The sequence below is a fragment of the Contarinia nasturtii genome, unplaced genomic scaffold (genome assembly GCF_009176525.2).
Source record: "Contarinia nasturtii isolate CC-2019 unplaced genomic scaffold, AAFC_CNas_1.1 Cnas_scaffold_533, whole genome shotgun sequence".
NCBI classification, from domain to species: Eukaryota; Metazoa; Arthropoda; class Insecta; order Diptera; family Cecidomyiidae; genus Contarinia; species Contarinia nasturtii.
The window spans coordinates 1,857,911-1,875,886 of record NW_022197885.1 but is presented as its reverse complement, the minus strand read 5'-3'; the positions used below and the strand labels follow the sequence as shown (position 1 = coordinate 1,875,886).

The 17,976-nt window shown below is 34.9% G+C and overlaps 1 protein-coding gene and 1 long non-coding RNA gene across 3 annotated transcripts; both read left to right on the top strand.

Annotated features, from left to right (window-relative positions):
- The first annotated feature begins 805 nt into the window (after positions 1-805).
- LOC116339744 (protein IWS1 homolog) lies at positions 806-16,216 on the top strand. 2 transcript variants are annotated; one of them, XM_031765777.1, is made up of 7 exons: positions 806-994; positions 1,583-1,646; positions 12,790-13,209; positions 13,336-13,390; positions 13,514-13,685; positions 13,769-14,301; positions 14,390-16,216. In XM_031765777.1, the coding sequence occupies exons 3-7, from the start codon at positions 13,015-13,017 to the stop codon at positions 15,952-15,954; spliced, it is 2,520 nt and encodes an 839-aa protein (XP_031621637.1). In that variant the 5' UTR covers positions 806-994; positions 1,583-1,646; positions 12,790-13,014; the 3' UTR covers positions 15,955-16,216. The 2 variants fall into 2 exon arrangements, with proteins under 2 accessions (XP_031621637.1, XP_031621638.1); XM_031765778.1 differs by lacking the exon at positions 1,583-1,646.
- Positions 16,217-16,758: 542 nt separating this feature from the next.
- Positions 16,759-17,288, top strand: LOC116339745. Its single transcript, XR_004201019.1, has 3 exons — positions 16,759-16,876; positions 17,010-17,034; positions 17,121-17,288. It is a non-coding gene; the product is annotated as an uncharacterized LOC116339745 (long non-coding RNA).
- Positions 17,289-17,976: the final 688 nt, after the last annotated feature.

The window sequence follows — 17,976 nt, the reverse complement described above, 5'->3', positions numbered from 1 at the left end:
AAATCTAGAGCGGTCTGCGTTCGTTCGCTACCGAAACGCACACATCAACAATAGAATTTATCTTCATCATTGCAATGTGAACACATCGAACATAATGAAGAAAGAATGTATTATAGTAATAGGCTTAAAAATAAGAATGGAAGAGAATGCGTTTTCCATGCGAACAACAACGGTGCAGTCACATGATATTCATTCGGACATATCACACACATTAACCTTGTCGTTAAATGTTTATGTCTGAAGAAAAACGGATTTTATGCAATTTAAATGATTAGATGGTTTTTTATTGATGAAATTGTCGTGAATTACAATCAAGGTTTATCGATGCTACGAGGTCTTACTGTATGAAAGGAAAGCAATAGCAAAAAATTGGTGTAAGCGGATGTTTACAAGAGAGAATGAACGTTTCTTCCGAGAGACGATCAAAACGCAAGCAAAAATGTCTTAAGAAATGTGTGTGCATGTGTATCTGTATATATTTCGCAATTGCCATTGCGCGAATGCTTAACCAAATGGTTTCTACATGAAAACAGAACGTTCAACACCGATACATTGGATGACGGGCTGCGATCTCAACAGAAACTAGATATTTCAGAGCATTTGGTGATTGTGTTTTTTTTTTCTCTTTTTTTCTTTGCTATCGCTGCCACTTAATATACACACCGTCTTGTGATCATACACCATATATACAACGTATGTGCACTTCGTTTGATTGTGTTGGTGCTGTAAGCATTCCAATGGGTCGATTGTGAGCGAAAATAAGCTTAAGAAATAACCGTGCGAGTCAGTCATCGTTGAACGTCTGAGGTGAACGCCATGTAGATTCAAATTGGCGATCGTTCGAGTGTTTCGACTTAATCTTTTTGATCTTTTTTCTTGTGTGTTGATGTGTGTTTCTTTCCTTATTCAAAATAATCGAGCTGAAGACGTTAAAGTTTAACGTTTCTACATCGATATAGTCGCACAGCGGTAGTAACAGCATTCCAATCGATTGGTGTGTGGATTCTAAGATTCTTTTTATATATATATATTTTTCTTGTTTTCTTTTTCTCATTTGGTTTGAGTCGTTGTTGCTGTTATTTTTGTTATTCGTTTTCTTATTTTGTGCGTTGTTCGCGGCCAAACGAGAGAGTTCGTTTATGATTCGCAATAGAAAATTGTTCGATGTGCGCCATTTATTATTGCGTTGTTTAGTGAATTTTATTGTGTAGACGAGAAGCAAATACAAAGATAGAACGAAAGACAGAAGAGAAAAATTTACGAAAAACACAGAGAAGAGACAAGAGTTATATTAGAAAATTTCATTTGCTTCCGTTCTTTGGTCAACGGTATCGGCAATAAATTCAATGTGTTTTTTATGGTGTATATATGTGTGTGTGTGTGATGTGTGCGTGCGCGCAACAAATCCCAATCGAATTCTATTTGAAACAGTGATTGGAAATCAATCATAAAATCGCCTAAAAACAAACACTGAACAATACATTTTTCTTATATTGTCGCAATCAATGAGCGAAACGAAATATCAAGCAAAAAACATGACCATAACCAATATCGAAAAATTAATTTTGGAATACTCTTGCAGCTCACAGTTTTTGTATTGAAGAACAACTTTAACGAGATTTGGACAGAACGAGTACGCAAAAAAGGTGAACATCATTTCCATATCACACCATTCTAATTTTGGTGTGTGTATGTGTTTTTTTTTTAAATTTCCTGTTTTTATTTTGCCAATGATTTTTAAGAGAAGTGATTTTGTGATTGAAAATTGAAATTTTGCTTTCCTTCAACGCTTGTTATCGTTTCAGTGTTTATTCGTTTAAAATCTTTATCAAATTTCGAAAAAAAGCAATATATTTCGGATTATTCTAATAGAAATTTTCTTGTCAATTCACATTCAAATGTCTGAGGTCACTAAGCATAACCGTTTTAAATCTATTGAAATTGTGCTCCATTCAAATTTCAAATAATGATTTGAAAGTCAGAAAAATTCTTTTTCTTTTTCAATGTGTTACTTTCATTTTGTTGGTTCGATTTATGTCAAGCTTAAGAATATGCGCTCCATTCACAACATTGTTTGTTGCTCCAATTTTTGAAATGTTTAAATTGACATGACTTTAATTCTAGAGAATGTTATTTCTTGAGTGTGTTACAAAATTAAAATCACGACAACCGATTCCGTAATGTTGATCGATCAAAACAATGAAAATGGTAATTTTCCACCAATTTTATACCACGATATTCGTTGCATACAAATGTTGAATTTCGATGATCACAATTAATACAATATGCTTTTTATTGGAAATGAAAAGACGAAGAAAAAAAATTCCAAAGCGAAATAAACAAGTGCGGCGGCACCTTGTTCTAACCATTCTACCAACGAATACAATCATCCGACCTGAATTGGAATAGATTTTTGAAGCAAGTCTATGCGATTAAAATTTGTATATGCGCACACTGCGCAACAGCATATACGCATAAGAAGAATATATTGAGCGACTAAACATATTATACATACACACGCACACTTTTCATTCGTCGAATACCAAAGAGTATAAGCTCAGCTTCGTCTTTTGTTAAATTCTTTTCGATTACTTTTATTTCGGTCTCTTAACATACTTAATCGGTATGTATGTGTGTGTATGTTTCGGTCGCTGTTTTCCAAAATCTTCATTTGCTCGCAACAGCATTGAAAATGAGAAACAGGTATTTTTCTTACTCTTTTGAATATTGTTATTGTTGTTGTTGTTACTGTTTAATTCGCTATTATTATTAGTGTTTTGGATACATACGTACATTGTAATGGGATTAACTGCTGTGTGTTATATTAATTCAATTTTGGTGGGCGACTGTGTGTATGCATTTTTAATGATTTATTTTCAACATACATACATACGTGCTCGCGGTTATAATATTTTTTCTTCATCATCTCAACTTCTATTGCCATCAAATAATGGCGTTGGTCTCGCGGCTACATTTTATAAGTGAGTTTTATAAATACGAAGAAGAAGACTTAGCCGAAGAATTCAAATAGAGAGATAATAGAAAAAAACATTTTCTCTTGATTTGTTGTTTGTTGCATGACTGTTGTTTCACCTATTCGATTTTTATAGGTGTGATCTCGCGATCGCAAGAAACCATCACGTCATCCATTGAAAATAAAAAGACTCTTTTCTGGTGGCTTGATACGCCAAACTGATTTGCATGAGATTTTAATGCGCGGTTGGTGGATTCGATCTCGCTTGCGTCTCAACGTTGCATTGTGATGGTTTCCAAAGTGCACTGAACCATTTCAAGTTAACATACAGATACATTTTGTCAAATATATTTTTGCGTTCGATCGACGAATGGCGATCCACAATCTTCCACGTTCGCCATAAAATATGCGACGTGTGATAACGAAGGTTTTGCGTGTTTTATTATGCCGTCCATGATCGTAAACTAATTTACGTTTGCTTGTTTTTAAATTATATATAAATATGTTTTAATGATTTCCTTTGCGAAGTAAAGGATCAACAAGTGTGATCCTTGTCAGACGCCAGCACCATAGGCCAGCTGTGCAAGTTAATTTGGTGAGCGCCTTGAAAGAATGACAGACCTATAATTTTTAATAACATTTATGCTTGCCTTCGAATCACTTCGAATCGACATTGTTTTTGCTCTGCTGTGTCTTTCTCATTTCGTTTGCACCGCAAGCAAATTGTACACAAACGATAGACGAAATATTGTGCAAATAAATAACTCAGACAGCGTTGAGCCAAGAGGAAGAGAGAGAATCGAGCGACAATAATAATCGACATTTTGCAATTCAAGTCTCCGCCAACGGCAATTTATTCAAAGTAAATCAAATTACGAAATCTTATTTTGAAAATACCAACGTGATCTTGCAAAGAGTAGACTGACGAAGCGACAGAATCACATTTTAAGCTTGCACACTGTCTTTTTTCACGTCGAAATTTATTGGGAGTAAACACTTCGCACGAATCAAACTACATATATACATATGAATTATTTCTTTTTTTATATAAAACATTAGGCATGTGCCTGAAAAATCGAATGGCTTCACTTGAATTTCAACAACGTACATATAATTTTTCTCTCAAATGAATCGAAACGAAACAAGAAATTGTCGAATTCGATGGAACATGAAATGTTATTGCAGAAAAGAAGAAGAAGAAGAAGAAGAGGAAAAAAACTCTGTGCAGCCAACGTAATAAATTGCTTTTTATTACATGTTTACGTATTCTGGTGAGCGAACGTGTGCACAAAAATGCCATATTGACGACGGTATTTATCGAATCCACCGCCGTTCTTCACATACCACATGAAAACCAACAGCAGCATAATTCATGAATTCTTTTTTTTTCGAACGCACAGTCGCACACACATCAAATCAAAAATATTTTGCCTTAAATTGCGACAACCAAGGAATAAATTTGTGCGCAAAATCGCTCACATGCGAACACCAAATCGTAAGCGCATAAAGCAACAGTCAAGATATGGTTTATTTTTGTTTTGGTTTTTTTTTCGTAAGACGAAACAAACAAAAACGAGTTCACACACTTTAATTGCACATATTTATATTCTTGGTTTGAAAACTACGCAACTACCGTATTGTATTCAGTAAAGTTTTAAACCATGGTTTGCGTTAATATCGTTAAACTCACGAAAAATGACAACACCAACAACAACAGCTAATCTCTATCCAAATTGTATAAGTAAATAGAGTGCTCATTATGATCTGTATTTCATTTGATGAAATTTCGATACGTATAATTTCATGTGTTAAATGTGAACGGCGGCGGCCAACAAATAGAAACGAGCTAGTTTTCTTTCGAAACTCGACAATCGTGAGTGCATGCATATAAATTCTGTCAAAAGACTGATTTTCGCCCGAGTGCGGTTTATGCGAGCAATATTTCTATATTTGAATTGAACGGCGAACCTTCCTTTTATGTGTAGTACACACATCACACTGTGCGCATGTATTTCATTTTAGATCGATTTCAACCTGTACATTCAACAACACATATCATACATTACATTTCACATGTGCAATTCATGTTTCTGTTTTTTTTATATTCATGACTTACCGATTTCAAACTGTATTTTATGTGCGTCTTTTCTCTTCTATTTGATACTATTGTAGCTGCTAATACTTCTTCATCTTCTTATATTGTTGCTGCTGATGCCTTTCTTCTTAACATGTTTTTCTGTTTTCAACTAGAAAAGAAAAAAAAACAAATTAAGAAAGATAAAATTAAGTAAAACCGTTATAAAGACAGATATATTTATATAGTCCCCAGTTCGCGTGCTCATGTGTGGAATATGTATGGAACATTGGACGAATATGGCTGTAAGATCATTTTTTTTCATCTTCTTCTTCCACACTTCTGTATGGCTTCGACTTCTTTTTATGTGCCCCGTGTGTGGTTTGTCTTCTACTAGAAAACCATCCAGTTTCTCGTTTCTCGTACCGACAGAATCACACAAAAAATCAAGTAAACAGTAAATGTAATTGTCTTCAAATATTAAAACTACGCGTCGCGTCACCATATGAACTCAAAATACAAAAAAAGTTCGGTTATTCATCTAGATCAGCTCTAGATTTGATGCTCGTCAGCCACACACTGCAATGTCTTTGTCACTCTGTGCTTCTTGTTCTCATTTTCTTTGTGTGGCATCTGATGAATTTTGTGCTTTGACGCTACCTTTCTATCTCAATTTGAATGAGTTTTTTTTTCGAAGCGAAAGAAATCAAACGACAAACAGAACTTGATTCAAGCATTTTATCAATATGGTATTGTGTGTGACTACAACTATTCACTTGTTGCAACACATATATTTTTTTGTGTTATTAAATTGACTCCATCAGCATGAAAAACCACTTATGTTTTGTGACTCGTTTTTTTTTCTCAAATCGACATGCTCATTTCGATTTGGCACTCGTTTTGTGCGCATGCAAGTGGTTGGATTTGGCTAATATCAATCAAAATTGCCGTCATCGTTTCGTTCGAGTTTTTATCCATTCACTCGATTGGCTTCAGTTTTTTTTGTTATGCACTCTTTTTTTTATTTATTTCTTCTGGTTTCAAAGTATAACTGCGAATGTGCCATAATTTATGTCAACCGTAGATTTTCTAGATTAATGGATTGAAATGATAGCGGCACATAAAGCGTAACAAACCCGGTTCGCTTTTATTTCCCTTCATTATTTTCCATATGATTGCAAGCGTTTATCTTGAGCGATCGGCATAAAAGCAATGGTTTTTTTTTTCATGTTTTGTGTTGTATGAAAAGCGCGGCGGCGGCGCCCACAGTGCAACACGGAATTCGGATCGAAAATGCAAATAAATATGACGACAGCGAAAAAAAAAGAGTGGATTTATGTTAGAAACGACATCAACACCTATCATTACACTTGCTTTAACGTGGATTATTAGATTGGCATCGCATTTAACGTTGTGATGGGTTGGGATCGTCGCCTAAGTCTAATGAATTTCATCGCTTTATCGGCGCGATTATAATGATGATTTTTTTTTCTTCTTCTGTCTATTGCCGTTGAAAATAAACCTCAGCTCATAAAATCTGCATAATATGCATTCAGATAGCACGGTAGTGAAACGATTCAAAAGATTTCTATCTATGTGTGTACAATTTTTGTGGCATGCTGCGATTAAATATGCAATCAAAACGTATCACCGTTTCACAAGTGGTGCACCATACACCGGTGCTGTTGCTTTCATGAACATGCATTTAATAAAAACTAAAAAGTTGTAAAATGTAAATAAAAGAGAAAAATAAGCAGTAGCAGTAGTAATTTTTAGCGCATTTCTCTTTTTCGGTGTTTGCCTGTTGCATGCCCGCCCGGTGTGTGTGTGTGCATATCAAGTACGTAAATACGATTCGATTGCAACGCTCTTACCATTCCAGCGAATTTTGCGTCCTCGTTGTACACGATACGGCCAACCAATTTCATACATATGCACACACATACACGTACACGTTGCTCTGGCTATGGTGTTCATACCATATGTAGTGTGTCATGGAATGTGATGTGCTCTGTGACTGTGACTAGCTAAATAGTGAATCTTGTGTGTAGATTGAAAACACAGAAATGAAGACGATACACCAGATAGAAAATGCTGCTTATTTTTCTTTTCTCTGCATGGTTTTTTTTCCATTGCCTTTTCCTGTACACAAACCAATCGGACTCGTTAGAGAAAGAGACATTGTGCATAGAGCGAACAAAGCGAAAAAAAAATTATTGAAGAAAGAAAACCAGCTACGAAAATACAATGCTGATACTTATTATTTGAGCTTGTGAGGAAACGTGTACTTAAAATATGTAAACTACTTACCTGATAACCTCAATTCAAATGATATTTACACATGTGTGATTCGTTGACGGGTTTGTTTGTTTTGAAAAGGCAACGATCACCAATTCGAACGAACAAGAGTGCTAATAGCTATTGTACACACATTTTGAATTATTGACGATTGTTTCGTTTTTTTTTTCTTTTTGGGTGTGTATGTACAGGTATGTGAATGTTATTGGAAACATGATATACGTATCACAGTTCAAAATCATTCTCGAAAGGTTCATGGAACCGATCGAAACACACGAACGAAACAAAAACACGAATATTGAAAAGAAAATTGTGAAGAGCGACAGAGAAGAACTGAGAAAAAAAACTGTACAATTAGCCATGAAATCGGAAAGTTTATGCGGTTTAAGTCGATAAAAAAATCAATTTCTTGACAAAATTCGCTCACGAACGCCGCTTGGCATGCATAGTTTTTGTCGCGCATATTTTTAGCGGTTTTCACTTTAATTCGCATTCATATTTACGCCAACAAGAGAAAAGAAAAAAAAATACTTTCTGCAAAAATTTGTTTATCGGAATTTCTATTAGTGTCGCGATTAACATCTAGCTAGTTTTTATTTTCATTTATAATCCGAATCGTTTTCAATCAGTAGGTCTTTTTTTGCATGTCGGCCGATATAAAGATGTAAACACGCGTAAATAAGTGAGCGGATTCCAATTGGAATGGTATATGATATAGGCTTAAAATGAGAAAATAATTTTTTTTATTAAGCGATACATCAAAAATGACGACGACAATAACAGCGACGAAAGCGACGACGATGGCGATCAATACGTATTGAGTTCGAATAAATTGTATGAACTGAAAACTAAAGTGAAAGTGAGATCAATATTCATCGGTTTCATAACACAGAAACACGACTGATTTTCTTATTTGGCGAACAACGCGAAGAACATGATGTACAAATAAAACGATTCAATGCATTGTGAGTGTGTGTTCGCGAGAGCAAAAACTAAATCAATCAATTTATTAGGGTTTGTTTTGTGTGTGCATAAAGCGGCACGTTAAAGTTAATTGCGCTTTCAGTGCCGATACAACCGAAACGCGATGCCCATTTATTTTGCTGCATTCGCTGAAACCTGCTATTTGCTATTTTTTTAACCATTTTTCCTATCTGTTCGGGATGTGCATGCGCTCTCGACAAAAGCACATTCGATGCTTTTCCATTTGACCTGGATTATTATTACTGAACGAACGAACGATGTTGAAGGAAAAATATCTGCGGATTATTGCAATTTCTTTTGCTTGAAGCAATGCAAATTGTGGCGAATGATGTCGAAACAATCGTGACACTTGCCGATAAAAATGAATGAAAATTTGATTTTCTCATAGCGTTCGGTTGTGCACGGTTTCGATTTCATGGCCTTTGCCATTTTTCATCTCGTTTTTTTTATGTTGCTGCTGCCGATGATGATGTTGTTGTTGTTGGAGAGAAAACGTTCTCATCTGATTTCGATCATTTCGACTTTCTTGCTCAATTCGGTTAAACAGACAGACAAACCGCTTGCTACCCAATTATTGTTATTATAACTGTTGCTGCTGTTGCCGCTTCGCGTTGACATTCAGTGAGAAAGACATCATGATGTCAGACCATCACCACATAAAGTAGAGATCCGTTTTCATTTCTATTTTTTATTGCACGTTTTCACCCGCTTATGTAGAAAAGAAAAAACAAAAACAAAATAGAAAATGTTTATAATCAAAAAAACCGCATAACCTAATCTTAACCTTGTTGATTGACGACATAAGTGGATTTCGTGGAAGCCACATATATACATTTTATCAATTATTTTCACCTAATAGCACCTAGATGGATCTCATTATTGGTTGTAATGAGTTAAAGAGCTGAAAACCAGGCAATTAAAAGTTGACATGAAAAATAAAAAAAAAATTATTTCGATGAACCGAGCGGTCAAATCGTTTTCTATTTCATTTCGTTTGTTCGCGTAAGCGCGGCATATGATGAAACAGCTGAAAAAGAAATTAGAAACTATGAGTTGAGCACACTACTGCACATACATCGAAACATTTAACGGCCTCTACTTCAATTATTCGTTTATTATGATTGTGATTTGTGCGGGAAAGTCCATTGATTGTGTGTTGTTGTTTTTTTTATTCGATCACTTGTGCACAAAGACGTGTGCAAGTTACAACTTAGCACCCGCCCCAACATATAATGTTAATTACAATGTGTATACTTTTTTGTCGGTCACCGGTCACTAGTCACCTTTATAATTCTCTGGAATTTCCCTTCTTCTTCTTCTTCTTTTGTGTCTTTTTTTCCTTCTGATTTCGATTTTCACCAAATTATAAAATCTGGTTTTTCTGGCCTGACATCATGTTTACCATTTCCATTCAGTCTGTGCACACACACAATGGGTCATATTCGTGGTGCATGTGTTCGCATTTCGAAGCTCTGGCAAGGTGCACTTTTAAATGCTTGCATTAATGTAACGCGACTTTCGTGCAGAATATCACCGCACACCGAAAAATCGCTCACCATTCAAAAATGAAAAATATATATAATAAAAAACGAAGACAACAAAAGAAGAGCAAATGAAACTAGTTCGCATGTCTGCGTTTATTTGAAAAGGTAAAAAGTAAAATACACACACACATGAATGGCAAAAGAAGAAACACAATGGCTAGCAACGAAATCAAAGAGTGAAAAAGAAACGCTGCGATGATGACCATCATGTCGGTCAACCAAGAACGTACATATATTCAGCTTTAATGGTATTTTCTCTTTCACTCTTCTCTGCCGCATGTTATTGATTCGCCTAGTTTTCGCGCTGCAAAAGCATTTTACACGGCACCGATTTTTATGCACAAGCACACACATCACCATCATCATCGTAATCATTGGACGTTGAACGTTTTCAAAAGTCACATATCGATTAATTTAACAGAAGAAAAAAATGGTGTGTATTTGAACGTTTTTTTTTGTTTTGCATTCGATACACCAATAGAATGGTGATTTTCTCTTTTGAGCGATGTTGACGTCGTGCCGTTTTTAAAATCTATCATGCAAATTACCATCATCATTGATTTTCATATGACAGCCATCAATCGTTTGCATTGATCATTTTTCTTTCTCTAGTGTTTAACTATATAACAATATAAAAAAAAGGTTAGACTCTCTCGCAAATTCGTACACACAATAACCTCTACGTGCGTGCGTACCTATGTGTGAGCGTGAAAAGATCGATACAAATTGACTTTGTACAACAACATTTACTTGTTCAAAATGAATATAAAAAAATATGTGGCAATTCGGTACATCATTCGGTCATTATTACATTATTATTAATTTTTTTTACTTTTAAATGCTTTTGTTATAAACGAGTGAACATACATATATTATGGCTTATTAATTAATTTTCCATCTCGTTTCAATTGGTAAGCACTGAACCGAACGAAGATACAATTCTTAGAAATTGATGAAACTTTTACCACATTTTGCATGTTGTTTAAAATGCGAATCTCTCTATCTCTGGTCCGTGAGTCATTTACACAAATTGCTTTCAATTTGAGCGCCTTTTTTTCTCTTCGTTGCTGCATTTAAATATTATCCATTTGATTGATGTCTCTTTTGTATATGTGTACCTTCATTTCACTTTCGATTATAAAGTGATACTGTTTCTTTTATACGGGTTATTCAATATACTAGCTATAGTCTATAGACACTCAAAAATATTCGGAAAAAAAATTATGTGCCAATCCAAACATCTTTTCTCTATATCTCACAAAATTCGACAATAATGATGCTAATTTAATGATTCATCAGCAATTCATTAATTAATTAAATCAAATTTATGTGGTTGTGTGTATGTGGCGAGGTACAATGGCAAGTACACGCGTGCCAGATCACAAGAGGCAATCCGCGCCATCATTCACAAAACAACAACAAACACCACATGTTTTCCCAACATAAACCATTTCAATAGCAAACATATGAAGAAGAAAAAAATATAATATTTTTGTGCGCATTTCTTTATCTCCTTCAGACACAGAAAAACACAATGCCATAAATAAATGATACGAAAGTAAACGTTTCACCTGCGCAAATTGTTTTGCAAACACGTTGAGATTCGAACGAGAGAGACAATAAGTCATTGCATTCAGCGCTTGATATTTTCATAAGAAAGATTCCAAGCACATATAAATGAAGAAGCTACATTCCGTACATACAAGTGTATACAAACAGGAAATTATAAATTGTTTTTGTTTTTTTAGCAACTGACAAAATAGCATTGAGATCTCATAAATGGCGCAGTGCTTGTGATTGCTCCAAACGCTGGTGAATCGTGAAGCCTTAATTCTGATAATTTTAATATTTATTCGACCATTGAAAATGACCGCTCAATGTTGCCTTGACATTTGCCTGTTCACGAAAATAATGAGTCTACAGTCTACTCTGGTGAGCTGTATCACCACACACACAAAGCAAATCGTTTTGCTTGCGTCAGTTATTGTGAGGTCTAACCAGATTTTGACCGCTTATTAACAAGACAATCACATTTCCTCTTCATCAGAATGCAAAAGCGATTCCATTGGATAGGCCCGGTCATTAGCGAATTTATTGTGCTACTATAAAATCATTTTTGCGTTTCATTTTGTCTTTTCTATCTTCATTTTGGAATTGGGTTGAATATCTTTGTGTTTTTTGTTTTCCAAATAAATTCAAAGCTTGACATTATTTATAAGCGTTTATTGTTTGGCAGCATTATCTGTTTATATTTGGCTGGTGTATTCATCGAAAATTGTGTGTATGCATTGAGACGAATAGAAGCGACTTGTTATCGGCATAATCAAGCCACAATGGAACAATAAACACGATAAACGCAATCGCTGTGTTATATGCTCTCAATGCGGTTGCATCAACAACATTGTGATATTTTGTTTTGTGTGTGTAAAGCTATTTTATGAAATCAACATTTTCATTTTACATCATTAACGTGAGAAGTCATCATCTTTTCAAATGAATTGAATGAAAAATAAACAACAACAATTTCAAACTCCGCTACGTTTCCGTGCACAAAATATTTTACTGTAAACTTTAATATAATTTCAGAATTTCTCCGGCATTTCTCTTTGTCGTAGACAACCATGTAGTCGAATCCACTCTCTTAATTTCAATACACGTCGAAATGGTAATTCACATAAAAATCGAAAAAGTTTCGCACGATTCAATTCACATTTCTCAAGATCAAGCTCAGCCATGAATGAATTATTATACATTGCAAATCACTGCAAATAATCGTCATTTGCTTCCGACATTCTCCGAAATTAGAATTCTTGTTTTTTTTTTATTTCTCTTTTCTACATACTAGACATATACAGTTAATAAAATATAAACAAATTAACATTAAAATTTCTTTCTTTTTTTCATTCTCGCTTTAGTTATGCCAAGCGAATCGAATTACTGTGCTGAGTTAGTTTGAATTTTGAATCTGACGCGTAACGCGTGTACCACCAGCAACAGTCGTAGCTGAAAATAAGAAGAGAAAATAAAGAGAGATTAAAAATAAGAAAAAATTGCAGCAATTGAGGAAATTTGTGTATACGATTCAAGTTGGTGAATCGAAATTATACACGCAGCCGAATTGAAGCAATAGAAAAGAAAAAATGGCCTTACTTTTGCGCAAAGACGTTCAAAAAGCGTCCTATTATGTATTCTTCATGGGAGCTGAAGAATCGCGGGCATTGCGCGGTTCTCGAATTCTCTTATCAGCCATACCGTACATCGTGGATCGATCACAAGAAATCGATCCAATCAAAGTAACACTTCAAGTATCGCACAAAGGCATGAAAATTGTGCAGGTAATTTCTACTGATTTCGATGCATTTAAGAAAAAAAACATTTTATCACTTCCCGTCCCATTTAGTTTATTGAACAAGATCAGGCGAATAATATTAATGTTGTCATAAATTACGGTGTCTTTTCAGGGTACATCGAAACATTTCATTACGCACAGTGCAATAACGTGTTCGATTCAAACAGGTAAGTAAACATGATCCAATCATTATTCGGTCATTGGGCATTTGCATCAACTTAAGGAAATGAAACGAAGACCGAAACCACAATTATATCGAAATTACGAAGACTTTTGTTATTTCTTTTCAGATGACATAGTGGCATGCATTTTATTGCTATATAATCCAATTACAAAATGTCCATTGCACATTCATGCATATCGATGCGATTCAGAGTCTACTGCGCAAGCTTTGAATCAGCAATTGCAAGTGCTCATCAATCGACCGGAAAATCAAAAACGTTTTGCTGAATTAGAAACAAGGTATGCGCTTTGTATCTGTGATGTAAATGTTCAGATTTCAGAATTCATAATTCGATTGTTTTCTTCTTTGTGGTTTATTGAAGATTGGGATTATCAAGTAATTCGCCGACTGCTCGAAATTCTCTTCCACCTGTGCCATCGCAGTCAAAGCATGTAGCTAAAGAAGTTAAACGTTCTTCACATCATCGATCGGACGAGAGGCAAGCAGCACCGCCACCACCATTAAATGTGAGTGGCAAACGATTTGATTCGTCATTGGGCAGCGATACGGGCACAAGTACACGCGAATCGGACGAAGGCAGTGAAGAACGTACATCGGTCGATTTATCGCCAACTCAACCGTCCATTTTCGATTCGCTTGCGGCTGAATTACGTGCAAAATTAAACGGAAATGGTCCACCATTATTATTGCCACCAAGAGATTATGATACTATGCATCGTTCAAAAGGCAATTTAGCCGCAATTGAATTACGTCGCTGTCGTAATAAGCTAATTGTTGGCGCAACAACAAATAATGAAGCATCAAAAAAGCATGGCGTTTCATCGCGTGGTTCATCTGGCATTGGGTCAGACTTGGCACCCAGTCCCGAACGACAAGAGGGCCAAAGCTCTTCGGGTAAGTCACTTTCGAGCTAGCGAATAGTTTTTTATCTCTTATATTTTTAATTGGAAAATTGACCAATGTTTTATTTTGTGTCCAATAGATGATGACTGGATGTTGAAGAAACGCGACTCAGAGTCGAAGGTGAACGCTTCATCATTGCATCGTTCAAAGATTGAGAAAAAGCCTGTTGTTCCGGTGCAACGCTCCGAAAAGCCACCATCTTATTTGTATCCATTGCAAAAGCCAGCCTATATTATTCCAGCCAGCAAGAGTTCCAGAGAATTTGGCGATAGTGACAATGATACGACCGATTCACCGCCAAAAGAAGAAGAAATCAAACCGAAATTGGTTCGACCACGAAATTTGGACGCACATTTCAAGCAAATTTTGAGCGAAAGATATTCGGATGAGAAAGACAATGATGCCGATCAACAGTTTAGCAATGACGAGCGATTTTTCAAAAACGATAGCGTTCATTATGATCGTAGTATTGATAAGAAAAAATTGGTTCACACCAATTCCAATTCAAAACATGTTCAACGAACAAAAAGTGCACCAACAAAAGATGTAGACGAACCCGAAGAAGAGCATCGTTATCGATATCATGAATCAAAAGGTGGATACAATAATTCAAGCGAACGACTACGTAAAAGTCGCGACAGTTTTGAAGACGATGCTAAACATGAATACAGTGAAAATTTAACGGATAAACAAAAGTATCATCAATCGCTGATGAAAAAACAACAAAATACTCGTGAATATTATGACGATGGATTTCGTCCAAAAGAGAATTCAAATCGTAACGAAATAAAAAGTTTACATCGAAATGAAGCGATAAAATCGACGAAACCGTATTACGATATGGACGAGCGTACGATTGATAACAAAAAGTATCGTTACAAAGGGAAAATGCCAGCACCCGGCTTTGATGATGATTTTGAAAAACGAAATCCATACAAAGAGCCAGAAATTATGCCGTATCGTGAGAAAACTGAATGTATCAAGTCGCCGGTAATGCGATACAAGTCATATGATGATAGTGAATACCGAGATAACGAATACGACAATGAATGCACGAGTGATTGTGAAAAAGATTTTGCACCACATTCATATCCATCAAAATATCGTGGAGTATATGAACCAAATGAGCACAGTGGCAATCGACAACGTTACAGAGATATGAAACGTATTTCGCCCGAAATTCATGATGGACCAAAGGAACGGTACCATCATTCAAATGAAAATTTTAGACAAATGGATCGGTATCGTCAAGACCGTCAAGACATCGATCGAGCACATCCAATCGAGAAATCAAAACATTCAAGACGAATGGTACCGATGCCACGACCTGATTTTGATATGATTCCACCACCACCACCACCACCCAAACATTATCCACCTCGTCAAAATTCAGTTTCGGTTGATTGGAGCTCAGATGAGGAATTCGGCAGAAATTCACCACCAAATGTTCGAATCATTCCGCGCGAACGTGAACATTATGAAAAAAATTCGGCAACACGAATGGCCCCATCGAAATCACTTGGCAATTTGGCCAAAGGATACCGACACAGTTATGCCGAACCGCCGTCACGTGGAAATCCAATGCGTGACCCGATGCCACGTAATAGCGGTAGAGTAGGGTTGGCAGCAGTCCAACCATACTGATTACATGTTATTATTATTTACTGATTTGAAAAAAAGAATGTCACAATTTTATACTGATGCCATTTAATATTAAATTTTCAATTTTACTCTTAATATATATTCAGCAACGAAAATAAATTTCATGTTAATTTATTATTTGTCAATTATTGTGACCAAAATTGTCGCCGTCCGTTCATTCAATGTTTGTAAATAGTTAAAAACAACGTTTTTTTGGCAATAAATAAATTCTTTTCTTTTTTTACTTATATTTTTTTTTGTTATTCATTATATAAACGGAATTGTTGAAACGTATTAAATGCGTTTTCAGAATACTTTTTACAGAACTGGAGCATAATTGTATCCACTTTCTGTGTTTAGAATAAGACAGTTTGTAACTGTATGGAATTATTATGCATATATAAATAATAAAAACATAATTGAAAATCAAATGAAGGGCTTTTCAAGTGTCTGTTATTAACTTCCCTCTGACTCAGAATTATCGAATTAGTTTTCATTACATGCAAACATCACATGCATTATCCAAACAACAAACGAAAATAAATCAATTCGTATATCAAAATATTTTTTTAAAAATTAACTGGCACAGACAGTCAAGTGTTTATAAAAATATTCGTTTATAAACAACTAGCAATTGAGATATATATACAGAATATTCTCTGATTTCACTTAACTTGATACATTTCATTGGATACAGACAAACTTTGCAAAACATCGACGATTATCAATCAGTCAATTAGTGGTTTTCTTTATTCAATGGTTCATTATTTGATTGTCCTTAAAGAGCTTGGCAAATACTTTAAATTTCGTTGGTAAACATAGATTGTCTGATCAAATTAATGAACCAATCAAACAATTGAAGAAAAGAATTACCAATTTTCAATTAATATTACAAGTTATTTTGGTGAAATACAAAGCAAAAACGGTGAGTTTTAGTTTGCTCCACTTATGAACGAATAGTTCCAAAATTTCGCTTATCACTCTCTCAGATCTATTTTTGACCGATTTTTTTTTGGTGTCTTATTAATTAGACTTCTGTTATTATTCGTATATTCTAGAATATGTCTGATCCAAAGACACCAGGTATGTACGATTCCTTTTGTTGAGTATTTATTATAACATTGAAATTAACTTCACTATAAATGTTGTTTAACTATGACTTTTTATAGAAAAAATTGCAAAAATGCTATACTTCCTAAGTCCACGTATAACACCGAAAGAGGTAGAAGAAAAACTCAAGCGTGATAATCATTCATCAACAGAACAGATAATAGACGAACAAAATGAAAAAAACTGATGATTTTTAGATTTTGAAAATCATATCATTTTAAAAATTAAACGACTCATTTGCAAAGATCATAATTCCATTTGGTTGAGATCATTATTTCTTACGAATGTCTTAATAAATATTTGATTAAAAACAAAAATATTTTTATTTTAAATTCAGTTCATCTAAATTCGACTCTTATCTAAACAAATATTGACGTATAGTCAAACGTCTAGTCGAAATCTTTTTACTACTTTTGACACAACATTGTTATTTTACCATACATAAGATTAAACATACCAACAGACCTTTTCTGATTATATGTCACCATATGTCAATATTATGACCAATTGAAAATGACCCAATTTTATTCTGATACCATTTATATTCAGCATCCCAGTTAATTTATTTATTATTGTATCTGATGATATCCAAAATTATCTAGTCGATGAAATAAATTCTTTGCTGACCAGTAAAGGTATCGAAGTGTTAATAAAAGTTTTCAATTTCACCTATATGGATCGGTATAATGTGCCGAAAAAATAAATTTGTGAAAATAAGGGGGGCCCAATCGAAATAGGGGAGGCAGGGGAGTACCCCACCATGTCAAAATTTGGTCAGATCGAAAAATAATGTACTACAAAGTTGTTCAGAATGACGAGAGAAATTTTCTAGGACCCCTGCCCTCCAAGTCCCCCCACCCCCCAGGGAGGTCGGGGGTCATAACTCCTTCACCCATGACTTTTTTCAACCGAAAC